Source organism: Erythrolamprus reginae, chromosome 7 (assembly GCF_031021105.1).
Source record: "Erythrolamprus reginae isolate rEryReg1 chromosome 7, rEryReg1.hap1, whole genome shotgun sequence".
In the NCBI taxonomy this organism is placed as follows: domain Eukaryota; kingdom Metazoa; phylum Chordata; class Lepidosauria; order Squamata; family Dipsadidae; genus Erythrolamprus; species Erythrolamprus reginae.
Window position 1 is genome coordinate 86,461,606 of NC_091956.1, and position 27,091 is coordinate 86,488,696.

Below are 27,091 nucleotides of genomic sequence, written 5' to 3' on the forward strand. Positions count from 1 at the left end.
AAAAGTAATTAAGGATCATACTAAGGTATTAGAGAAGCACAATAAAAAACCTATTAAGCATTCAATAAATAGTGCATAAACTTACTACCCCCACTGCATCACTCTCCCCTGCCCTCCCCGAAGCCCATTACTGCATATTAGTAACCTAATAGAACCAGAACTCAGGTATTCATTGCAACCTGTAAATACTCTTTACATACAAAGAAAACGCAATGCTGGGTGGTTGTTTTTCAGCAGAGCTTTATTATCTCTAGCTCAGTTCTACAAAATAGTCAAAACACGTCTCAAGGTTCAAACATTTACAGTATGCACAATTTTGCTAAGCAACTGGAGGTGTTTTACTGAAAAGTGCAAATTAAAAGGCAGACATAAGCGAAGAGATTCCTTTGGGTCACACTGCTAGAAGAGAGGTGAAAATTTCTAATTGTTGAAAACATTTCTAACAGAAAGAAAAACCTAAAGCCGAGTTATATTCCTAAACAGACATCCAGTACACGTTCTAATTCAGCCAATGTGATTCACACATTTACTTTTCCAGGTGCTTCCACTAAACCTATGAAGCAAAACACTTATTCTTTGTGAAGGGCTTATTGGCACGGCTTCTTATATAGGTGTGAGTCCATATATAAACACATTCTGAAAGAGTTTTGCAGCAGTTTATTCGGTTAGTCTCACATTGTCACCACCAAAAGGTGCTTTATATTTAAAAGGTATCCTAAACATATGACAATGCTGGAGCGCAACTAACATTATCAAGAAGGCCTTTTCAGTTTGAAGGAATAGCAGCATTATATAGTGGTGTCCCTTATTAGTGCAAACAAAGCTGACTGCTTTAATTCATTTGCATTCAGTTGCTTAAATACAAACAAATTTAAATTAAAATATATATATATATTTAAAAATTACACAAACATAACCCCCAAAATTACAATGCTATATTAAAACTGAACTTTACCTACTTTTATGAATCACCCACCAACATGGAATAAGTAGCATGTTTTATAAAGAAAACTTTTTAAGTCTAATTTTTCACAGACACACAATGACTAGCGTGCTCAGTGCAAATATTCCTACTAATCTTTAACCCGATGCCAGCATCTCGTTAGGTATCGTCTCTTTTGCTCTGGTTTTCCTCCCTAAGCGGCCATGTCCATTGGGCTCTAGACTCTGTCACTTTGGACATCTAAGGTTTTGTCTACGCAGGAGTCGTCCCATTTGAAATTCTCTCTCAAAGCCTCAACAAACCTGGTTATCCACCACTGGCACTGCCTGACCAAGAGTAGCATGGCTATAAAATGGCTCTTCTGCACCACTCTGGTCGGAAGATGCCTGGTGCCTGCTCTGACCACCCTCCCAAATGAAAAGAAAAATGGTGGGACCAAACAAGGGGCGCATTTAAAGAACTCCAGTTCTAATGCAGATTCCTCATCATGGCAAATGTGTCTTCGGATGTTCAAGCCAGGAGTCTCAGCCCGGCCTCAGGGCCAAAAGAATCACAACTGCTGCAAGGACTAGGGGGGCGGCCAAAGGCAAGGGGCGAAGGGAAAAACTTCAGGAAGTCCTGCATCTTACTCTTACTGAAAATCAAATAATGAAAAAGGTTTCATTATTTTGGAAGCCAAAGGCAGATCCCACAAAACGGCTTTGAAAAAGTAGCCAAGGCAAAAACAGGGGTTCAGCCGCTGCCTTAAAATCCTACAAAAATCAGAAGAACCTTCAGTGCAAACAAAATTAGCATTGAAATTAAATTTGTAGGGGACAAACCTCTAGAAGTTGCCTTGCCCAACCCAATGAAATAAACGGAGCTTTTGTGTTGTTTTGTGTCTGTAAAGACTGAGTCCTCTTTAGTCAGTCACAGCTTTTGGCTTCCCACGTTCTGTTTTATTTGAATTTAAAAAGAAGGTGTGTGGAATATGACCCGATAGCAGAAACCATGCAGGAGAACTGGAGAAACCAGGGGACCCTTTGAAACGCCACCGTTTGTGCCAGGAGGCTGGAGAAAAGTCTGAATCAGGTGGAGCAGGTCTCAGCGCTGCTCTTCAGACCGAGCAGCTGACTTGCGCCCTCCAGGCCCCCAACGCGACGGGCCAAGAGCTTCCAGGTGAAGGTGATGGACACACGAATCCTCCATGGCCAAGAGAGCGCCCCTAGCACCCTTCGCATAGAAGTCACAGAATACTTGAACTGAGCACACGTGGAGGGGCCGCTCAAAAGCTCTGAATGGAAGTGGCTTGAGAAAAGGCGGCCCACCCACCCCTCATGTGACTAGATCCCACCGCCACTCCCAGCTCCACGGAGAAGATACCCTAGGAGCCGGGGCCTTTCTCCTCTCCACTCCTACTGGGGGGGGGGGTTTCATTACACACACAGTCAACCTGAGGAACTTTAAAACAAAGATACAAATTTGCTTCTCTTGCCATTTGGTTTTTCCTTAAGTGGTATGATCAAATAATTGAGATACCAGCACTGCCCTACACAATTCCATCCACTGAACTGGTGTCATTAATATTAATATCATGGAACTAAATGAGGGCCTTCTTCTTATCAACTGCAGACCCTAATTGTTTGTTTAACTTTTATCTACTAGGAGTAGGTGCCTCATTGCTCAGAACAGAACAGTTAAGACCAAAGCAAGAAGTCTCATTCCATGAACTCAAGAATATAAATTATTGCAAAAACATGCAGCTGTTAAAGAGAAACGTAAAATCTTGCGTGGCCTCCTGGGTGTTCACAGTATTCTCCGTAAACAGTCACATCTTTGGATACAGGCTGCCTGGATCCCCACAGCCCTCCTCTCTCCTCAGAAGCGGAACGGCGTCCATTGCTGGCCGGGCTCCACTCCGTAGCCCACCACTCGAGCACTCCTAGCCCCTCAGCGATGGTTGGAGGAATCCTTTCTCAATGAGGTGGGATTTCAGAGTTTTATAAATGTTCAACTGCTCCTCTGGCTGGAGCACCAAGAGCTGTTTCAGCAATTTGCTGGGATTCGGGCCTCTGGGGATCACATTTAAGAAGACAACATTTCAAAATCCACTTTCCTACTTGTTTAATTTCTATATCGATTATATGGCAATAAAAAAAGAAACCCCCATAAGGAAAGATAGCAAAAGGGGCCTTCAAAGCACCCCAAAATACCAGTAGGGTCTTGGGAACTTCATTCCAGAGGGCAGGGGCGGCAACACGGACGCTGTGCTTCTGGAGTACCAACATGGGGTCCTTTTTAATGGAAGGGATCCAGAAGACAGCAGCACTGTTGGATCAAGGCCTCCAGGCAGATACCGGCTGGTCCTATGCCACGCAGGGCTTTACAATAGGTGACCACCAGGGCCTTGGATGGCACCCGGAAGTAGCTGCCAACCTCTAGAGCCTGGAAAGCAGGGGTGCTAAACGCCCCCTCAACACTGCCTGCGTTGGTACCTTCTGAGCCAATTGAACTTCCTGGGCAGTGTTCAAGAACAGCCCCGTGTAGAATATATTGCGCAATCAAGCTGTGAGGTGGCCTGGCCTTTTCATTCGGTCATTTTTATATAATGTCTTGTTCCTCTGGAAACAAAATAAGCACTAAAAACACTTTTGTGAAGGACCGAAGCAGAACAGCCAAATTGGAGATGATTTCATAGGTGCTCACGCTTAGCACTTCAACACCTACTGACCACAAGGAGCAGAGGGAAAACAATAATCCAGAGGCCTTCAAACTTGGCAACTTTAAGATTGATGGACTTTAATTCCCAGAATCCTCCAGCCAGCATCTGCCTGGAGAATTCTGGGAGCTGAAGTCCACTAGTCTTAAAGTTGCCATGTGTGGGGACCCCTGCTTTAATCCTTTAGGGTGGGTGCCTCCCCCCTTGAGCGCTCTCCTCTTGATTCTACTCCTGGGGGGAGAGAGCCAGCTAAGCACTGGGCTTTTCTAACTACTTCGTGGGCTGTAAATAAGTCTTTCTGCTTAGATTACAAAACGTGGCTTCCGTAACCTTTACTCGGGTCGGATCCAGGAACACCAAGGGCTTCCTCCTCTCAACAATAGCAAGACTACACTCCCGTTATAAAAGGCTGCCAGGGAAATTCACTACTAGACAACCAGAGGATTTGCCATCTAAAGCATCAACAGCCGACGTCTTTTGCACGACTGACTGAGCCCTAATACAGAAGATTCCACACGGGAGGATGGAAGCAGAACTGCCCGCGTGGCCATCGGACCTCTGGACCTCTCAGTTCCGGACCCCTAATTCATCTCTGCTTGGCTTCCCTGTTTCAAATGCCACCGGAGTGATGGTGTCAGGTGACCAGGAAGATGGGAACAAGCGGGACCCAGGGCTTGGGCTCAATGTCTTACATGATGTCCAAGGCAGGAGAAAATCAGGGGTGGGTTCTTATTGTATCCCAGGGCAATGCTCATTCATTTAGAGGCCATACAGAATTCTGTGGCATGAAGACACTGCTTGCACCGCTGCCCATATATCTATTCTTTCTATTTTGAGCCTGCTGCTGCACTCGAAAGCGATGCATCCTCTCTGCGCCTTCCTTAGGTGTCACTCCACAGGCAAACACACCACTGGGCCTTCTCCTCCCTTTACAATTGCTGACACAGTCAAGAACTCATACAAGTTTGACGCAGCATCTTTTGCAAAAGGGTGCTGAATTTTCCTTAGCAAAACTTGCAAAACCTCCTCCTCTTCTTCTTCTTCGTAGCCTATTCCCTCAGATGCGGGGTCCGTGTTTTCAGATCGCTGAATGCCCCGTTGCGTGGTCAGCTGCGTCTCCGAGACAGAGGCTTGCAAAACGTGGGCTTTAAATTAAACAGCCTCAATGCCGGCCACGTTCCACTCCTCTAAGAAGACGGGTTTCTGTGACACATTTTTATTCCAGCTCAATAAATGTTCACGGTATTATTTTTAAGCAGAGGATGAGCAACCTTTGAGGATGAGAAGAACTGACAGGGCCAATTATAAAGCTACACATAGTATTTATAAATAGTAAACAGGACTCCGAACAGCCTGGTATAACAACACAGCCCCCACAGTGGGACAAGGGGACCTCATGTCAGGAAGGAAGCAGGCAGCTGGACCAGAGGGTGGAAACGGCCACGCTTGGTCCCTGGAAGATGAACCACGTCCATTTCCTGGAGAACGTGGTCGACATTTACCGGCTGAATTCCGGGCTGTTTTTAAAGTTTCCTGGTGTTGGGCTTATAGAAGAGAATTACAGGGTTTCCTTCCCAGAGGGCCCTCTCCCACATCTGGCCACTTGATTGAGGCTGGGCATCCCATTCTCAGAAGACTTGGGTGCAGAAATGGCCACGTGACGCTTCCCATTGTGGAACCCAAGAACAGGGCTGGATTGACACAAGAGCCCAGCACGTGAGACGTGGCTGGAAGAAATGAAACGACACCTGAGGGAAACTCCTACCTTATGAAACTGGTGATGTAGACGTGCACAAAAGTAGCCATCAAGTACTGACAATCAAAACGATCCATTATTCCACCGTGGCCAGGAATAGTATCAGCAAAATCCTTAAAGGAAAAAAGACATCCTGATATTAAGTATCTGACTACACGGACCAGCATCCACAGCGAGAATTGTTTAGCAGGGCTGTCAACCAAGATCGCAGCAGAAGGGAGAAGGCACCAGATTCCAATGGGGAATTTGCAAAAAAAGAAAGAAAAGTGTGCGATGATGTCACTATGCAAATTACAAAATCTGTATCAATGCTGTCGTTTGCATAATGACATACAAGTGACACTATTTGGGATTGACTCGTGCTATTTGCATAATGATGTTTAGATGCAAATCGCTTTATTTTGTATCAATTTATGTCATTTGCATAATGAGGCCATCACAACAAAAGGCATAAATTGATACAAGTGGCTTCATCTGCATAATGATCTCATTACCCAAGTGACATAAATTGCTGTTTACATGCTTTTGTATTGAACAGGCCTTGGTGAATACAAGGCATCGCTTTCCCCTTAAATCATTTAAACATTATGAGGTTTTACCCTTGCTATCTTTTAAACTATTGAGTTGAAAGGTAATGATCACGGCAGAGGTCCATTAATAATCGTTTATTACCTTCTAGAAATGTGGACTTACCCAAAGCCACTGCAGGCTGTAAGTGCTCACCTTGATTTTGAAAGCTCTTTTGAACCCACTAGCAAAGAACCCTCCAAAGGGCCCAATCAAGGAGGCAAATGTTGACAGGGCAAAGCTGTGCATCTGGAATGGGTACAAGGTCACCGTGTCCTGCAATAAGACACAATCATTCTCTTTTATCAGCATGTATTGGACATTAACGGAGGAAATCAGTCCTAAATTTAGCCTATTAAAGGATTAAAAGCTTCCAAGCTAAATTAACAACTTAATTGTACAAACAGAAAATAACCTTGGTGAAAGTTGGAGTAAAGGATGGAGATGAATGTCATCCAGAGAAGTTCATGTGGCTCTTTTCCTCTGTTATCAAAAGGGCAAAAGTGATTCCTCTTTTGAGGCTAAATTAGGGGGGCGGGGGTGTGTGTGAAATGCCCCTAGTGCACTTGTGCTTATAGGTCACTGGAGAACCGGTTGCAAAGGGGCCGCGAGTCTCCACCCACCCACCGCCATTTGGGTTCTTTTACCTTCTGTGCATGCCCAGAACACACATGTGCAGAGGGTAAAAGGCCCCAAACGGTGGCGTCCGGGTGGGTGGGTGGGTGGGGGACTCACGCTCCCTTTGCAACTGGCTCTATCGGACGACCGATAGGCATGAGCACACTGGGAACATCTCACCCCTGAACACAGGCCAGAAATAGCAGGATTTCACCCAAACCGTGTTGCGGAATGATTAGGTTTTTTCCTCATCAGGATCACCAAGTTCATATAAACATTATATCATATTATAGAAGCTACCAAAGCAACGGAAGCTCTGTCCACTAGAGGAGAAATGTGCATAGTCAGGGTCTGGTGCCAGAACTCTACCTTGCTATTTAAAGGAAAGGCGCATAATTGGGCATTCTAGGTACAGAAAAGTCCTCCAGGTGAGAGAAAGTCCTTCTTGAACCCAGAACACAATCCGCAGAATAGGTTTGTTCATGCGGCCACTGCTCCCTGTGCTGCTCGCTGTCTTTAACCTCTAAGCCGTTGCGCCTTAACGGAGGTTTCCTTTGGGATATGTCCTTGTACTTGGGGGAAACAGGGGGAAATGCTTGTTCCCAGCGTTGTTGTTCCACTTGTTCTAACAAACTAAGTGGGGGGGGGGAGAGAGCCGGGCATTTTAGACCATCCTTTAGCCCTTTTTGTAGACCGTTTCCTGAAGGCTTAAGGCCTCGCTCTTCTTTGCCTACCTTCCTCAGGACAACCTGAAGCAATGGTGGCAAGGAGTACTTCTTTAGCTGGAAAAGTTCTGAGGGTTCACATTCTGTGACGAACCTGTTCGTCTCACTGTCGTATTCCACGGGGCAAACAAAGTACTGGTATTGTGCCAGAAGATGGGCCACCTGAAAGGAGAACAGACGTCCTGAGATACTGCTGAGTAAGGGCTGCCTGTGAAGTTGGGGAGAAACCATGAGCTTCTCCACTGAGGTTATTTATATACATATGCCTGGAAAGAAAGCCCAAGAGGGAGACACACAACCTGGCTAGGCTGGCTGGCTAAACTTGCTGCTCTTGAGATCTTTTAGTTACCAAACTGTTATTACCAAAATTAGACAGAACGCTCACCCCTTTGCAATGCTGGATGCCAGTGTACAGGCTAAGGAGAGGCCTTCTCTCCTTCTAAGTCAAAGCACAATTCTTAAAAGCAGCTCTCCTTTTAAGATTCCTATCAGGGAGAAGGTCTATAAATCTTGCCACCGAGGGAAGTCGCCCACTTTCTCCCATTGTCCTTCGTACCAATTAGGACAACATAAATCTTATTCCACGAGCCGCCCAGGAACAGCGAGAGCACCTGATGGATTCAGTTTATTATTCAAAACCAGCTGTTCTTCTATATCCCTATTTATAGCTGCAGAACTCGATTTGGTAATATCAAGAACAATATTAAAGATCTGGCAATGCATATCGTCCCTCTATAAATTATGCTGAATTATGCTACTACAGTACTGAAAAATGCTATCGCTGCAGATCAGTGTGTAAGTAATAATATCCCAGCCATGTGGTTTAAAATAAACTTTTGGTTTCTGATTTGATGCCGATCAGTAAAAATAATTAGGGTCATTGACAAAAAGTTAAAGCTGATTCAGCATTTATCCACTGCCTATGAAACTGCTTTGAATTACACAAGGTCTTTACATTTTTAAGATTCTTTCAAAGTCTTTACTATATTGCAGCCTGCTTTTTTTTTTTTTTGAAATGTCCCTGCAATGCTGAATTTTGAATCTACAAGTTGAATTAATGAAACTTTTAATGGTTGCATTAGATAGCACTTTATCACTAGGCTTATATGCCGTTTCACAGAGCCTTTACAGCCCTCACTCTAAGTGGTTTACAGAGGAGTCGACCTCTTGCCCCCCAACAATCTGGGTCCTCGTTTCACCCACCTCAGAAGGACGGATGGCTGAATCAACTTTGAATCTGGTGAGCTTTGAACTACAATTGCAGAAGGATCTTGCAGCACTGCCCTATAACCATTAGGCCACCACATCTTATTTATATTCACGACACTCATCTGAGGGCCATCTCTTAACAAATACCTATACATAATATACGTACTGTTCAGCTAGATGTGAGTTACTTCACAGTTTCCACAATGATTTTTATTACCATGATTACAGATGGTTGCTAATATACATAGCGTATTAATAACCAACCATTGCAATATCTGTCACACATAAACTTCAATAAGAGTAGAGCATTAACTTACGGTAGTTTAATGCTACAGATTACCAGCAATAATTCTAGTCCTTTGTGCCAATTTCAATGCCAGCACCGAATAACACAACATTAATAAAGAAGACACTTCATCCACTTACAATAAATCCAAATATAACTGTGATAAAGAAGCCACCAATGAATCCTTCCCAGGTCTTTTTGGGAGAGAGCTAATCAAAAAGAGGAAATGAGAAATTAAAAAGCAGCAAGGGGCACAAGACCCACTCCCGTTCTGACAACACATTGCTATGTTGAATCATTCACTTTTGTCTAGGTTCCTTCCGAACAACATGAACATTCAGACACAGTTATACGAAAAGGTCATTTATTCCATGAAAGGGGGAACAATCTGTCAAGTGCAGGAAATCAGGAAATCCAGGCAGTTTTTAAAATATACAGATTTACTGTAATGTAGGCTCTCAATAAGAAACCTGAACTAGAAGGTCAAAGCAAATGGATGGTCACAAGAGTGAATGGAAATCAAGGTGAGTTGGACACAGACTCTAGTGGGCACGAGGAGACTCCAGACTGACTACACACTGGACTCCTCCCTCAGGCTTAACTTGGTCATCTCTATATTACCTTTCAATATATCCCATTCACCTCCATTCTGTTTGTGTATTGACCCCTATTAACCAATTTTTAAAATAATGTTTAATGTTTGATGTCTTAATGTTTTCATATTTTATCTTCCTCTTTTTATGATTTTCCAACCCATGATGGCGAACCAACTCAGCATGTGTGTGCTGACCAGCTGGTTTTTAGCCTGCACAGAGGCTCTGGAGGGCGTTTTTGGCTTCCAGAGAGGGGACAGGGGAGGGTGTTTGTGGAAGCCTTTGGAGCCTGGGGGGACGGACGGACGAAACATGAGCCTACTGGGCCCACCAGAAGTTGGGAAACAGGCTGTTTCCGGTCTCCAGAGGGCCTCCGGGGGTTGGGGGAAGCTGTTTTTGCACTCCCCAGGCATTGAATTATGGGTGAGCACTCGCGCATGCAAAATAGCGCACGCGCACTCTTTCGGCACCCAACGAAAAAAGCTTCGCCATCACTGTTCTAACCTGTCCTGAATCACTTGACAGATAGGTGGCACAGAAATTTAATAAATAAAATAGTATATAATGTCCATAAAACAAATTGGTTTAGTTTTTATATATCCACATGTTTTTAAAAGGCCTTTTAAGAAGATGGGTGAGAGAAATACATCGTATTGGCAATGTAATTGCTAACATGATCAAACAAGTACATATATCAGAAGATAGTGTTATCCTGATAATATTAATGTTCTTTTGTATATTAGTTAAACCAAGATTATAATCAGTTAGAAATACAAGCACAAACTATATATTTTATTTTGCACTTTCATTGTCAGAAAAACACCCTTTACGACTCTTTCCGATTCTGACACATTTCCAAAAAAGCTTTATAAGGGATATCTCTCAAATCATAAAATATTTCTCAAAACCAGAGGTGGCTTCTGCAAAGGTTGGATGAGGCCGTGTCATTCAGATATCAAGTGAGAAATTACTGGCAGTTATTTAAATTTTTTCTCTGAACTACCTTGGAATCAATAGGCATATTTCAAGCTATGTATTTTTTTACTCATTTACCTTAATTAATGGTGTTCTGCCAAAGAAGAATCCACATATATAAGCAGCAATATCGTTGCAAATTACACTTGAGATTGGAACAAGAAACCTGCACAAAATTAAATAATTTATTTTTTTAAAACAGACAGTATCATGACCATAATGCCTTAGCCTGTAATTTATACTTCAACAATACTGGTGTCTACTAAGTCACTAAGGACTGAATTCAGCTCAAGAGAGTCTGTCATTAGCTTTTTGCCAAAGGGAATCTCAACTTCAGAGCAGCTAAGAAGCAAGAAAACGAGGTAGGAATGTTGCTCTGGGTATAAAAATTTTATTTTTTCCTCCACCATAAAATAAACAATATATAGTTACAAACACAACCACAAGGCTTAAAACCAATCATATATAAACTTTTCTTTTCTTGTTACTCACTCAATGGAGGCTCTTATTTCTCCTCATCTAAACATTTCTATTAATTTTATATAACATTGTCAATTCTTAAAAATCTAAATAAGGTGAAAGTCCTTGACGGATGACCATAACTGAGCTCAACATTTATGTTTTTGTGAGAAACTAGTTAAGTGAGCGTTGTCCCATTTTGTGACTTTCCTTGCCATGCTTCAGTAAAGGAAACACTGCAGTGGTTAAGTTAGAAACATGGCTGTTAAGTGAATCTGGTCTTTCCACTGACTGGACTTGGACAGGACACTAAAACTATCCTGAATGTGAAGCAGTTGCCAAATGTCGGAATGTTAATCACATGACCCTGGGGATGCTGCAACGCTCCTGAATATGAAAGATGGACACAAGCCCATTTTTTCAGTGATGTTGTAACTTCAGTCATTAAAAGAATTGTTGTAAGATCAGGGCTCCCTGTGAAGCCATCTGAATTGGGGAAGAGGGATTTTCAATACACCTAAGCTGTATTCGTCTAAACAGACGTGTACTCCAAGTATTGTTAACGGACAGCAAGCGCTGCTACTCTGATGGGGGTGGGAGGGAGTTTTTCTGAAAAAGGTGCAGACCAACAAAGGTTGTGGTGTTGTTTCCCTTGTTACTGTTGTGGCCCGTCCGCGTCCTGTGCATCTGATCACGGATCCTGAGGATTGAGAGACGGGTGGGGGTTGGTGTCCTAGGCCAGTGTACTCGGCACCCGAGTCTGATAGCGAGGAGGCCGGAGAGGATGAAAGCCAACCAGGGCCTCCTGCTGCATCCCCAGAGGTGCCCGTGAGAGCCTCTCCTCAATGCCAGGGTGCAGAAGCATCAGAAGGCACTGAGTGGCTGAGCAGGAGGAGGAGGTCTCTGCGTGAGTAGATCTCCAGGGCACCTGGCAAGGCCTTTTGGCTACTGGAGAGTGACTCTGGTGACAAACTGGTGCGGAAGGCAACACCTGACTGTGAGAGATGGATGGTCTGATGGTGCTTTTGGACTCTTTCTGTGAATTGCAAATTAAGAAGCTGGAATCTCTATCTCCGGGCTTTCTGCCAACTCAGAGTGAGTCGTGTTAATTAGAGATCTGAGATCAAAGAGACTATTTGGGAGTTTACATTATTGCTTGAGATTCTAATGAGCAGCTTTGACTTAATTCTGGCTTTGTTAATGTTTTTTAACTCTCCTTGCTACTAAACTATTTTTAGTATCTTCTCAAATTTGTCTGTGTGCACCTATTTCTTGGGGGGGGGGGCTCATCACTTGGACAGAACACTTATGTTATATAATAAGCTCACACAATCATGCTCAGTAGTGATTCAGTTAGCCCTTGACTTACAATTGACTATTTAGAGTTACAAGAGTGCGGAAAGAGAGAGTTATTACTGGCCCTTGCACTTGTAACAGTCGCAGCATCTCTGTGGTCATGTGTTTATGAAACTGCAGCATCCCACGTCCACGTGGTTGCCATTTGCAAGCTTCCCAACTGGCGTCTGACAAGCAAAGTCAAGGGAAGAAGCTGGGTCCACTTACTGACGGCATGATGACACACGTAGCAGCTGCAGTGATTCACGTAACAATCATGGTCAAGAGGTGGTAAAATTGGACTAACTCAGACCCACACATACCAGCTGAAAGTTTGATTATCAGGACCAAGTCTTTTCAATCAGAGGATGAAGGGTTTCATTGTGAAACTTTATAGCAATATTGTCTTGCTGACACATCAAAAAGGCCTCACTTCAAAACCATTAAAAAACTATTAAAAACAGATATAGAATATATAGATATATATATAGATGAATACCCAAATTTGCAAGAATGGATGTTCCCTTACCAGATCATGCCTTCAAATAGATTTTGGATGACAAGATGAGACTGAGTCACAGTGATCAGCAAAGTGACATGAGTCCATGCGAACTGGTGATAGAGTAATATTACAACAATTAGTTACAAAAGCAAAAAACTTTAGAAGACAGGACAGTTATAAGAAGAGATATCTATAATAATATTTATAACTTCCACTCGGTAATTAAAAATGCAGACATTAACTTAATATGAATGGCATATAAGGAAAATCATAATGATCAATCTAGATGTATACACAAGATAAAATTGGAACATTAGAATGTTAGTGATATATGACACGGGAAAATCACGCTAAGTACCTGAAATGTTGAACATAGGTTCTACGAATTATTAATGCTTAAAATGTGATCTCCACAAAACTAGATGTCCTTTCTTATTAGTAATTTCAATGTGCTGCCTCTTGTATTACTTGTATAATGAAGTAAGAATCTCAATATAACTAATGCCTGATCAACTAACAAACATAAAAGGTTTAGTTTCCACTTCCATTCTATCAATTTTTCTTATATTTGACCCATATCTTTATTAGTTTGATCTAGTGAAAATACCAAAAGAAATGTCTTCTCCAATATAAGCATATAAATTTCAGTTTCTGTTTCTAGAGAATTTTCAAACATCTAACTTAATTGTAATGGCCATCAGTTAAAAGTCATACTAGCTCTAAAAAGGCATGGACCCTATATTACCACACAATCATTCAATATTTTATGTCTTTGCTGCAAACAGACCTTCAATTTCCCTGCAAAGGAGTGCTACCAGGAGATTTTCAAGGACAGCTCTTGTGTCACTATACAATCACAGAATGCAAAAAGTTAATTTTGCATTAAAATATTAATTCTGAACTTATTTAGTCAGTTTTGCTGACTGAAGTCTACAGAAAATAGGAATCTTTATTTGTGCTGAAAAGATGCAATCTTAAAATTGTAGAAATCTTAGAATTATTGAATAATCAAAGTTAGAATCTTCCTATTTTAAGAATCTGGGTTATTTACTCTTAAATCAAATTAAATGTGGAATTAATAACGTGGTGTAAATAATTTTGATGTGTCCTTAAGTCTTTAAAATGTACTTTCTATTCCAAAAAGAAAACATGTTTAAAGAGCAGCTGAGCTACTCAAAGATTGATACATACCATATAAAACTGTAAGCGATAATGTCTCTTCACCAAACTCAATACAAACATACAAAATCCTATAAAAAATTAGACAGGTGTATATTTTACAACATTGTCCTCCTCATGTTAAATAAATCGTATCAAGCTCATCAGCAAAAAACTGCTCGTCATCTGTTCATATGTACTTGTAAGAGCCCACAATGCAATCTCTAAATATTTTGAATGAATACATTAAATACTGTGTTATTTCCATCATGACAAACAAGAAATTGTGTCATTTGTATTTTGAAATATATGATGTCACTTGCCACCACTCAAGACATTTGGTAGGTCAGTTTACATGCTATATAATTTAAGATAAACTGCATGATTTGCAGCCTAAAAATTGTGAGCAAAGATCCCATTTCTCAAGTTCTGTTAATTAATAATATCTGCAGGTGTAACTACTGCATTCTGATTCAAGGAAATCTTCAAAACACAGTGGCATAAGTCCATTTATAATGTATAACATCTGAAACACTAAACTGTGTGAAATACGTTTCAAAAAGAAGTCTTAGCTCTTTGGTTAGCTTTGCAGAAAATGATTTTTTTAAAAATCCAATATTCCTCAATTGTTCTTATTTTAAAAAGTGAGTCAATTAATTAATGAATTTCTATAAACCATCTTTTGAAACTAAAATTTTGGCTGTTATTAAAAATGCAAATTCTATGTAGCACTTATACTTATCTGTTAATAAAGCTTGCAAATTAACATACACCTTGATCATTGTACTCCGTGTAAGTTTGAAAGATACTTTAAAGGACAGCTTCTATCATTTATTTATTTATTTTGTCCAAAAAACACAATAATACACAATGAAGGTTATAGAGGATATGCTCAAAGTAAAACATATCAAGGAAAGAACAGAGGAGAAATATAGGAATAGGATATATCAATGAGGGAATAGAAGAAAAGTTAGGGGGATAGTAGAGAAGATATAGGAGATATAGGAGAGACAATAGGACAGGGGATGGAAGGCACTCTTGTGCGCTTATGCACGCCCCTTACTGACCTCTTAGGAATCTGGAGAGGTCAACCGTGGATAGTCTAAGGGTAAAATGTTGGGGGGTTAAAGGATGATACTACTGAGTCCGGTAATGAGTTCCACGCTTCAACAATTCGATTACTAAAGTCGTATTTTTTACAGTCAAGTTTGGAGCGGTTAATATTAAGCTTTAATCTGTTGTGTGCTCTTGTGTTGTTGTGGTTGAAGCTGAAGTAGTCTTTGATAGGCAGGACATTGCAGCATATGATCTTGTGGGCAATACTTAGATCACGTTTAAGGCGTCTTAGTTCTAAGCCTTCTAGGCCCAGGATTGAAAGTCTAGTCTCATAGGGTCTTCTGTTTCGAGTGGAGGAGTGAAGGGCTCTTCTGGTGAAGAATCTCTGGACATTTTCGAGGGTATTAAATCAGAAACAGAGTCCAGGTCTTTCTGGGGAGTATAATCTATTACCCAAAAAGTCCTAGAACAGAGGTGCCCAACTCAATTTCATTGAGGGCAGTATCAGGGCAGTATTCAAAGTGTGTTTCACAAAGTATATTGATGCAAAGAAAGAGACTCTTCGTAAAGACAGACATTCTGGGAAAGCAGATGCAAACGCTCTTTCGCATTTTCTGCCAGCAAACATTTTAGGTGCACAAGCATGAAGAAATGTCCTTGGAAAACCCCCACTGCCACTGCTTATATCAACTCACTTTGCCACACGCTGCTACGAACGATCTCCATTGTCCTAATAAAGGTATTAAGGCCATATACATTTATTATTAAGGCCTAATCAATGTATTAAGGCCCTAATATTTTGTATTTTGAAGAAGAATATCAGAGATGGAAAGTTCAACAAGTTATATCAAAGCACACAAAGCACATGGACTGCTGACAAGTTTTATTCTTACCTGCCAGATAAAGTGTAAAAGATATAAATCGGTGGTAGCGAATTAGGAATTGAAGTTGTTCTCGTCTCTGAACAAAAGTAGCAAAGTAATCTGCTACTGTCTCACCATAAAAGAAATAGTTCACACATAACAAGAAGTACCTGTAACATACATTATAGATTAATTACTTTGGTGAGATATGAACTACAAAGTTTATTATATTTTATTTTACTTTCTTAGTATTACAGATAATTTAAAATGATAGAATTAAAACATTCACTCAGTTTAATCCCAAAATATATCAATATTCTGGTACTTTAAAATAAACCATCACATCACTTCCACTGCTTCGTTAACTGGACATGGGGTGGAGATGTACAACTGGGTATCACCCGCGTACTGATGATGCCTCACCCCATGTCCTTGGATGATCTCACCCAGCAGTTTCATGTAGATATTATATAGCAGGGGGGAGAGGACCGACCCCTGAGGCACCCCACAAGGGAGAGACCTAGAGGTCAACCTCTGACCCCCCACTAACACCGACTGCGACCGACCAGAGAGGTAGGAGGAGAACCACTGGAGAACAGTGCCTCCTACCCCCAACCCCTCCAGCTGGTGCAGAAGGATACCATGGTCGATGGTATCGAAAGCCACTGAGAGGTCAAGAAGCACCAGGACAGAGGACAAGCCCCTGTCCCGGGCCCGCCAGAGATCATCCATCAGCGCGACCAAAGCAGTTTCCGTGCTGTAGCCGGGCCTGAATCCTGACTGTTGAGGGCCTAGATAATCGGCTTCTTCCAAGGACCGCTGGAGCTGGAGAGACACCACCTTCTCGACAAGGTTGGAGACTGGACGATAGTTGTTCAAGATGGCTGGATCCAGGGAAGGCTTCTTGAGGAGGGGGGCACACAAGTGCCTCCTTGTAGGGAGCCAGAAAGGACCCCTCCCTCAAAGAAGCGCTGACAATCTCCTGGACCCAGCTCCGTGTCACCTCTCTGCTGGCCGAGACCAAGAGGGACACGGATCCAGTGAACAGCTGGTGTCCACTTCATCAGGTGTCACCAAGTCAAACTCCTCCCAGACAGATGGACATGGACGGGCCCCAGTCACCTCGACTGACTCGTTGTCAGCCGACACTGCGATCCAATCGGAGTCAAGGTCTGCCCGGATCTGAGCGACTTTATCAGCGAAAAACGAGTTAAATTCCTCGGCACTACTCTGCAAGGGCTCCCCAACCACCACCACCCCCAATTAAGGAGGGAGCGGGTCACCCTGAACAGAGCGGCCAGGCGGGATTCCGCTGATGCAATCAAGGTGGCATGAAGTCTTAATATGAGCTCTTACAAGTGTTCGATCAGATTTGAACTTGCTTTTCCTCCACCGCTTCTCTAGACGTCTCTTCTGGCGTTTCAACTCCCGGAGTCCCTCGGTGAACCAAGGAGCCCTCCGGGGTCTAGTGCCACAGAGAGGTCGCACCGGCACAGTCCGGTCAAGAGCCTCTGTCGTAGCCTTGTTCCAGGCCACGGCAAGAGACTCTGCCGAACTGTGGGCGAGTGAATCTGGTAAAACCCCAAGCGCCCTCCGAAAGCCCTCAGGGTCCATCAGGCGTCTGGGGCGGAACAACTCAATCGGTTCCACCTCCCTGCAGGGGAGGATTGGAGCCTCAAAGTCAAGCCGTAGTAGAAAATGGTCTGACCATGACCTAGGCAAGACATCTAAGCCCCTTAATATCAGACCATTACTCAATTGCTCTGAGAGAAATATTAGGTCGGGTACGTGCCCCCCCTTGTGAGTCGGACCCTGTACTACTTGAGTCAGGTCCATGGCTGCCATGGTGACCATGAACTCCTGTGCCAGCCCAGAGGGTTTTACTTAGAAAGCAACCATAGTGGTTTTTTTAAAAAAATTGGAATCAGAGCTAATTTTTTTAAAAATTAAGTTGCTACTTACCAGCTTAATGTCCTAAACCATGGTAGGTCATAAGATCGATAAACTCTGTAACCTATGGTGATGATTTCATGGAAGCACTTGACTTGAATGCTTAAGACCTGAAATAACAGAAAGGGGCAACAGAAGCTCTAAGGTTTTCTAGAGAAATGATAAAATACCCACGTGCTGTCATTTCTAAAAATTGTACAACTCATTGTCTTAGCTAAATGAAATTGTTATTCTATTGATATAACCAGAGAATCACAGTATTCTAATAAAAACCACAGGGATTCTGAAAACTGCCCATTTATTGTAACATTGTAAGACACCTTCTATGCGCATGAACATCTTCATTCATTGCTCTTACAATTAATCCTTGGATTGTGGCTTTTATTGCTCCACCAACAATTCTATGACATGTTGAGAAATAAAACTTACAAGCAGCATCAGCATAAATGATCCCATGTATATAATGAGGGAGAAACCTGAAATCATTGCTAAAGTTAAAATCCCACGAATCCACCAGTTCTTCCATCTGAAAAAAGCAAATATACAACTTGGTTTTACAAACTCTTGTAACCAGAGAAAATGTTTAGTCAATCAGTAACATTACAAACAATAAAAGTTTTGAATGCAGGCATCTCTTAAAAAGAAAATCAACTTTCACATGAGAACTGATAACATATCAGAAATAGGTCTACTTGTACTCAATGATCTTACCGTAGTTCTAAGGAAATGACCACAGGATTCAAGTACTTCATCTGTTAGTAAAGTACTTATGTGAAGTATACAATAAAATTGCAATGTATTAGAAATGCTTACCTGACTCAATATTTATACCTAAACGAGTGGTCTGAACTTTGTTAAAATGCCCACTTCCATTGAAATGGTTGCCAAGACCCTTCTAAACAGTTCTTTCCATGTAGTCTGTGACAAATACTAATTTTAAGTTAACATCACTCCAGGAACATTTGTCTCTCATACCTGGAAGATAAGCCAGAAAGAGCCTTTTTAAAAATTTCTGGAGTGCTATCTGTTGTTGGAACAACTTCAGGAACTTCTGAATCATTTCTGAGGTCCAGTTCTCCACATTTTTCATCTTCATCTATATCCTAAAACACAAAGTGCAAGATGGAAACATAATATTTAGCAATTTAAGCAAAAAAATATTGCAGAATTTTAATTAAAACAACCAAATAAAACTGCAACTATACACTAACATTTACTCAAAAAAAGCCCCCCAGAAAGGATGCAGTTAGATCTTCAAACTATTTTAAACTAAGATATGTAATGCTGTGGGGTTTTTATCCTTAATTGGTTAAAAAATTAGGCTTTCTGGAACCTGGGATTTTGTATAGACAGTACATCCTTGACCCCATTAACATATAGTTGGGAGATTTACTATGGGAATCAGTAAGATAACACATTAGAGACATTAATAGCCCATGCTGTTTTAAAACTGTAAGAATAAAAAGAAAATGAGAACTTTAAAATATTTTCTCAAGTCATCATTTAAGGCTTCACATATCTGTTCTTATTTCCAAATTCATAAATGCTTCTTTCAAGAAAGCAGCTAAAGGGTGTTTGCTGTGTGCTAATAATGTACTATATTGCTTTGTGCTTAATATTGTTCTGTGTACTTGCTGTGTGCTAAATAATATGGAACTGTGTGCATTATGTATTATGGTCTGCATTATGATTAGTGTGTAATGCTAAGGATATTGTATGTCTTGTAAATAATACCTTTACTATATTAGTCTGTATTATTGGCTGAACAACCACCGCTGCCACATATACTGTTTCAAATAGAGGTACAGTATAGTGGATTGTTATATAAGTAGGTTAGAGTAAAATCCAGATTTGCAGACAAACCTACCAGCATGGAGGGCCTTTCCTCATTACAGACAACCCTCAACTTACAACAGTTCATTTAGTGACCAAAGTTACAACAGCACTGAAAAAATGACTTCTGACTATTTTTTTTCAGATTTACAATTATTATAGCATCCCTATGATCATGGGTTCAAAATCCAGACACTTGCCCACTGATTCACATTTGTGACAGCTGCAGGGTCCCGGGGGTCATGCGATCAGCTTTTGCAACTTTCCAACAAGCAAAGTCAATGGGGAAGTCAAGATTCACTTAACAATATCACTACCTTAACAACTATGGTGATTCACTTAACAGCTGTGGCATAAAATGAGGCAAAACTCACTTAACTAATGTCTCCTTTAGCAAAAGAAATGTTGGGCTCAATTGTGATCGTAAGTCGAGGACTGCCTGTACTGAGTTACTATCATTCTCTTACCCAGATGGCTTCAGGTTTGGCCACTTTAAGACTCGCGGACCTCAACTCCACAAGTCTTTAAAGTTACCAAGTTTGGGGAGCCCTGCTCTTACCCTCCAGGTGGTAATAAACTCTGCCTATGTGCTTTCTCCACTGTCAACCCCTCATCTCTCTCCATTCTCTCTGCTCCTTTGCAGCTGAGTAGTACAGGCCTGATTAGGCCCCTGCAGCATTACCAGAGCTATTAATTTTGCCTTCCTGACTTTGCTGCCCTTCCTTCTTTTGAGCATTCCCAGACAGAGGAAAATATCTACCAATCACAACATTAATGGAGTGGGGTGAGATTTGGCATCTGAAGTTTGATATCTCTGAGCTTCTGAATCCTTTCTCTCGACTAATAAAAGTTAAGCACTGAGAAGGTGGCTGGGATTATCACGGAAACATAATCCCATAAACCCAATCATAATCCGATGAATATGCAAGGCACAAAAACCTTCTAGTTCCAGGATCAAGCAGGACTATTTTATTATCATTTCAGTGTAGTACACTTTTAACATTGTCCAAAGCCAGAATCCCCTCTGGAACCAAGTCTGAGTGCAAAACAAGGCAGGAGAGGATGGTTATGTACTTATGCATATTCTTGTGTTATAGACCAATGGCCTGACTAAACAAAAGGGGTACTTTCACCTCTGCTTTTTTTCCTATCTCCTCTATACTGAAAATACAAAGAATGGCACAAAAGTAGTTAAGAGGACAAAAAGAAATGGGAAAATAACCAGATCAGCCTCAAACTACCAAGATTTATCTAACAGCTACACGAGTCACTTGAATTTGTCACCAAGTAAAGTGCATCAGATGTATACAATTTGCAAATGTCACTAGACACTGTCAGTTTAAGGGGGAAAAGATTACTTTATTGACTCCTGGGTTGAGGAAAAGATAAAGGAAAATTACAAGAAAAATATTGCCAAGGTATCAGTTAGATGCAAGTATGGAAATCCTTTTATATATATCAAATAGAAGTATCCTGACATCTCAAATATCTTCATTCCACAAAATAGCACTACGATGCAAACTAAAAGGTCATTCATAAAGGTTGGGGGAATATATAGGGCAATCTTTAAGAAGTGATGTAACAGGAAGAAAAATGTAAAGGGCTTTGTAGGTCTTACCTAATTCACAATAGATGGAAAAATTAAATAAAACATAGCATATTTATCTAGTCTGGCTGTTTTATGAAAGTTCATTGATGGAACCCATTTTAAAATAAACATAGCAAAACTCTGGGTTCATCAATATAATCCTCCCTATAGTTTTACATCCCCTTCATGGTTGACTGCCTTCTCGTGGTGAAGAGGCTTGTGTAGACCAATGAAGCTATGAGTTATGCCATGTAGGGACACCCAAGACGAACAGGTCATGGACTCTGGGGGTGGTAGAGGACAGAAAGGCCTGGAAGAACATTGCCCATGGGGTTGCGATGGGTCGCATAGGACTTCACAACAACAATCACTACCATAGTTTTACATGCTTTGTGTAATGATCATGCATTCAGAGTATTTTTGATCAATATGGGCTATCTGCTCTAACCTATACCGATGAAACACTCAAAATTGATACGAAAGCTAAGGATGTTGTAAAGTTCTATGGAAAGATATATGCTCGGGGTCACAAGACAAGAGAGAAAGACCTGCACATGGATTAGAAAACAAACAAAAGTAAACAATATCATCAAGAGAGTAAAAGAATTGAAACAGAAATGGGCTGGTCACGTAGCAAGAAGAACCAATGGCAAGTGGACTAAGGCAGCCATAGAATGGATCCCACTTGGTAAAAGTGTCCACGAAAGAGACCTAAAACAAGATGGATCGATGGCATCAGCAAGTATTGCCAGCCCAATTGGTAAAAGAAAAGACCATGTTGGTTGGAAATATGTGGAAGAGGCCTTCATCCTGCAGTGGATAGACAATAGCTAAATTGATGATGACCATGCAACCATTATCATTTACATCCACAGGTCTATTTCAGAAACACAAAGACACTTTGAAAGCTTGTTATCAGAATTTCATCATAAACCACTCTGGTCTGACAATTTGATTGAAGATATACTTGTGATATATACCAGATTACATTTTCAGAATGTCAGGGCCCAAAAGATTTAGACAGCAGCAATAGCTAAAGAATAGTTGTGAGTAAAAGAGATCTTAGTTCATATTATTAGATTTTAGTTCATACTGAAAGTAGCATAGAATTTGTAGTGATAAAATTTCCCAAAAATGAATCTATATTCATGCCTAATCCCTATTAGAAGAATGCTGCAATTTGTTACAGTATATATATTTAAACTTATTTAAATTGTATATTATAATTAAATGTAGCTTACTTTATTTTATGATGCCAGTTTTTTTTTCATTTTATGCAACAGAACTATAAACAATTGTGAAAGTGTATGGTGCTCTTTTTAAATATCACTACATGTCTATTCAAATATCACTACATAACAAATTTCAATTTAGATTTTGTTGCCGGGATCAAAGTGTTTTTTCCTGTTATGTCTAAAATAAATAGAAAATAGCTACTGTCCCACAAAAACTTTGTTTCTCTGGTCAGAACAATATTTTGAAATTTATCCATTTTTGTGAACATTCTCAATTCACATTCGATGCTGAGAAGACTAACAGAATATTCTGGAACTATAAGAACTGTTGAAAAGTTTCTAGAAGTGGCCACATTTTTCTAGAACTTTCTGGGATCTTTTTCTTTTCCTGGAACTTTCTGGAATCTTTTCACATTCAAGCACTTTCTGGGACTATCAAGTAGCCTCCATAGAAGGATAGAAGTACAGGTGCCTTAAACCAACATTTCAGTTTGTCTAATTGCCGAGTAAGAGAACAGTAAATAGCAATATTTGATTTAGATGGCATCAAGAAGTGCACTCAGCAGATGCAGTTTGTTGTATGTGTGGACAATTCAGAGTGATAAAGTACCTCTTAAGGTGTGCAATGCCTACAAATCATACTTTGGAATGCTTGTTGGGGATCAAAACAAGCCCTGGGCACCTCATTTCACATGTGGAATTTCAGTGAATTATTAGTTTAAAAAAGCTGCAATTAAGAACATTCACTATTTTCACTTTTAGTAAAATAAAGAGTGCAATATATATATATTTATGCCTTATAACAATATCTTGCACAAAATTAGGTAATGTGTGAAATATCTTTTTTTAAATGTATATAATTCCGCTATGTTTGCAGGCTGATATAGGGAACAGAGGAGAGCCATGAAATTTGCTATTCCAAGAATTTGGTGGAAACCAACTGACCATTCAAGTAACTGCTACTCCTGCATAGTGGATCCTTCCACGCGTGGAACTGGAAAGAGCACACCTCCTATCATGTATATTCAATCTCCTTCCACCAGTCACTCCAGTACCACCGTACCCTGAGCTCCCCATTCCCACCCCTATGAAGAGGGACTGGCCATCTTCGGGAGTGAGAAGCCAGTCAGAAAGTGAGGAAGGTGTTGCAGATACAGATCACAATTTCACAGGTGCAGCTGAGGAGAGAAAGCCATATCTCCCCAACCAGAAAGGCCTCAATGATCTGATCAAATCAGCTTCTGGCAACTAGGCTCAAAGAATGAAATGTGGATGAAACTGTGCAAGCCACAGATGAGAGAAGGCGTTTTTCCAACTTCTTCAGTCAGGAAGATGGACTGGACTTCTGCAACCACGTGACCCGTCTGTTTCAGGCTATAGGAACCACCTGCAACCCAAGTGAATGCCGCCATGTTCATTCAGGAGCCTCAAACCCTTAATGCTTCAGAACAGGAACCACCTCTCCCTATGGCTCGTTCTGTGCATCTACACCAGGGTCAGGATGTTCTGACTGCCTTGAAGTAGGACGATAATGGCTGGGAGGTCATTGGAGACTCCAAAATGCTGGGCTTCCAAGGCAGTTTCACAAGGTTTTCTTGTTTTCTTGGACCCTCAGGTGCACCATCACAAAAAGGACTGGCCACACTGGACTGAGTTGTCTGTAGGAAACAACAACATAAAGTGAGAGCCACTGGCAGAACCTCAAAAGATGCGGATGCCACCACTGCATATGACGTTAGGCCTCATCAAACAATTTGTCACAGCTCTAGACAAGGAATTGGCAGCTTTCAAGTATGTCCAAGATCTTGTTCCCCCACTGAAGGAGGCAAAGGTTAAAAGAGATATCTGTTGAGCCACAGATAAAGAAGATCATAGCATATCACACATCTGCCTAGAAGCTGAACAGGATGGAGAAAGTGGCTGGGAACTGTTTCATTGCAGTGGTTCGTGGCTTTCTGGATAATCACAAGACTGAAAACTAGTTCAGACTCTCATGAAGAATGATGCCAAAATGTAATACAGAATGTCCTTCAAGATTCATATTCCTGATGCCTATCTTGACAAATTCAAGGAGAACATTCAGAGGAGCAAGGCAAATGCTTTCATCAAGATATACTGGACTTTGAATGTCATTACCAAGTATAATGAAAAATGAAAACATGATGGGGGGAAAGAAAGTGATTTGCAGTATAGCTCCAAATCTAGATCTACTCATTCTGAACCCTTGTGAGAGGTTTTCACTATCTTTGCGTATTTGCCATCCAAGTATATATTGTTCTTCACTAACTGCTTAAAAATTTTAAAAGGTAAAAGATAAAAAAATTGCCTGTTTTGTAAATATTAAACTTTGGGGAGCTGTGGTCACAAAATCAAAGTTTGTGATGAATATAGCCGTTTTTCCATAGGATTTAGCATAAGCTGTTTAATTATAATATTTAGAAACCAGGAATAAAAATTGTGTTACATAGTCACAAGATTCAATGCGAAAACCGTTCTCAGGTGTTTGAAAATCACTTTCAGGCTCTTAAATGCACTCGACTTTGAACCGAGTGCTGAATATGTGCACACTTATAAAGGGCAGAAAACACAGTATCTATGTTTTACTTCTTTCGGCTAAGCAAAGTCCATCAATTAATATGCTGTTTACATCCTATAAGTCAGCAACTACCTTGAATACGGAGGGAGGAGTGATGTATATGAGCAGCCTCCTTCCTACACAGAGCCCAGACTGCAGGTAGGGAGGAAATGGCCTCTCTCTCTTTCTCTCTCTCGCCTGCCGCAGAAGTGGAAAAAGCAGAACGGGCCACTTTTTTCTTTTTTTCAGCTTAACCCACTTCTCCCATTTTATAATAAGAGTGATAACAAAAGGACATGAAAAATAGCCACTCCGATGTGCTCCTACATCCACTTCCGTAAAATCACATGCAGGAGTTGGGGGGGGGGGGTTGACTGCCTAAGAGGAACCTGGAAACAAACACCACCCCCTATAAATGCATTACTGGAGCCTTTCTTGAAAAGTGACGCTGTCATTGACAGAAAAAGGAAATGGGGAAGAAACCTGCATGGAGGGTCCCTCCTCTTTCCCCCCCAAAAAACATGAAGGGAAGCCACACTACATATCGAGGAAGAGACGCCGCGAAGCTCTTGCCCACATTCCCTCCAGGCAGGCTGCATACCTGGGGACAGGTAGAAGACTCACCTTGTGGCCGGCATTCTCTCTTTCGTGATCTCCCCCTCCTCCTCGTCTCCTGAGCTCCGACATCTCCTCCTCCGAAGACATGGGAAGCAGCAGCCAGGGCAACACAGGGAAGCAAGCGGAAGATGGGCAGGGTGTCACGGCCCCCCCACCCCACCCGTCTCCACTCTCCTTAAGAGCAATGTCAGGTTTTATGCCAAAGGTTAGGCCTCTCTGGCTACATTTTGCCTCCCCTCGCGGATGGCCACCGAGGAAAGCGCCCGCCTGGCAATGCAGAGGAAGGGTTGAAAGGAAGGAAAACCTATTTCCTCCTTAGGGAAACGGAGCACCTGGAATCGCCACTTTCTCTGCTTGCAAGAGGAGGCGGCCAGCTCGGGAACCTCTTCTCTTTCCCCCTTTTTTGCAGACTAAGCCTTCCGAGGCAGCGTCGTGAAAGGCATGGGACGGAAGGGCTCTCCCCCCTTTTCACCTCCCAAAGAGGAGGGGTGGGGGTCCCCTCAAATCGGAGGAGGGGTTAAAAAAACCTCCTTCATTCAATTTCTCCCCCCTCCAAAATTTCTGCCCAATCCCTTCAGGGGGAGGGTTGCCTGCTTGGCACAGGGAAGACTCGGGATTTATCTCCTTAAAACCCCCACGACCCCATCCCTGGAACCTTCTGTTCCCATTCAAAAAGGGGGGGGGGAAGCCTTAACTTCCACACAGGTCTATTTTACCGCAGGCTTGGAAGAATATCGGAAAACAATTCAAATCTTCCAAGCTTCCCTTCCCCCCCCCTCGGCAAAAAAAAATAGGTGGGTTTTTCCCCCCCTACTTCGGGAGAAGTTTCTGAGGGGGGGTCTCCGAGGAAATGGACCCCTCTTGAGTAAGCTTCTCCGGGCAGGCAGGTCCCCTCCCGCCCCTCACTCCCACAGCCCCCTCAGCCGCTTCATAAGAGCCCTCAGCTACGGAAGGCCAGCGCGCCCCCCGCCCCACAGCAGCCGCCCCCCCAATGCTGGCGCCCCTCAGAAAGGGCCTCTTCCCAAAAAAAAGGCGGGACGGCCACAGCCCCTTCGGCTTTCCCCCCCTCCCTCCCGGTTTGGAGGCTTGGGGGAGGGGGCGCCTCTAAGCGACCACCCTCTCTCCCCTGCGGGAGGGGGAAAAGGAGAGGAAAAAAGAGACAGAGAGACGGAGCGAGCGCGAGCGCCGAGAGACGGTTGGCTGCGCGCGCGCACACGAACACACGCACCACACGCGCGCGCGCCTGCCTCTGCTAAGCAACCTCCCGCGTTCAGGCCGTTCGGCAAGCCAGGCCACGCCTCCTCGTATGAGGCGCTAGCCCCGCCCCTCTCTCTCTCTCTCTCTCTCTTCGCCTCTGCACCGCTGAGGTGAGTGAGGTAAAAAGTGTAAATAAATACGTCGTGAAATGTTTCCTGGCCGAGGCTCACGAAATACATACAGGGAGTTCTCGGCTTAACGACCACAAATAATAATAATAATAATAATAATAATAATAATAATAATAATGAGGAGGAGGAGGAGGAGGAGGAGGAGGAGGAGGAGGAGGAAG

General features: G+C 42.1%; 1 protein-coding gene across 1 annotated transcript; it reads right to left on the reverse strand.

The window, feature by feature from the left end:
* Positions 1–223: 223 nt before the first annotated feature.
* CDS1 (CDP-diacylglycerol synthase 1) lies at positions 224–26,096 on the reverse strand. The gene is made up of 13 exons (XM_070758068.1): positions 25,549–26,096; positions 18,669–18,796; positions 18,123–18,219; positions 17,706–17,803; positions 15,774–15,913; positions 13,858–13,916; positions 12,694–12,776; positions 10,449–10,536; positions 8,943–9,011; positions 7,317–7,469; positions 6,121–6,240; positions 5,407–5,510; positions 224–2,994 (listed from the first exon to the last, which is right to left on the reverse strand). The coding sequence occupies exons 1-13, from the start codon at positions 25,627–25,629 to the stop codon at positions 2,865–2,867; spliced, it is 1,350 nt and encodes a 449-aa protein (XP_070614169.1). The 5' UTR covers positions 25,630–26,096; the 3' UTR covers positions 224–2,864.
* Between the last annotated feature and the right edge of the window lie 995 nt (positions 26,097–27,091).

What these genes read in the sequence shown, in the direction of transcription:
- CDS1 (XM_070758068.1), bottom strand. Translation starts at nt 25,629, where the DNA reads ATGTCTTCGGAGGAGGAGATGTCGGAGCTCAGGAGACGAGGAGGAGGG. An exon ending in CATTTATGCTGATGCTGCTT is followed by an intron (nt 17,804 to 18,122) that starts GTAAGTTTTATT and finishes CTGTTATTTCAG; the next exon opens with GTCTTAAGCATTCAAGTCAA. An exon ending in CAGTTATATTTGGATTTATT is followed by an intron (nt 7,470 to 8,942) that starts GTAAGTGGATGA and finishes TTCTCCTTTCAG; the next exon opens with GTGGCCCATCTTCTGGCACA.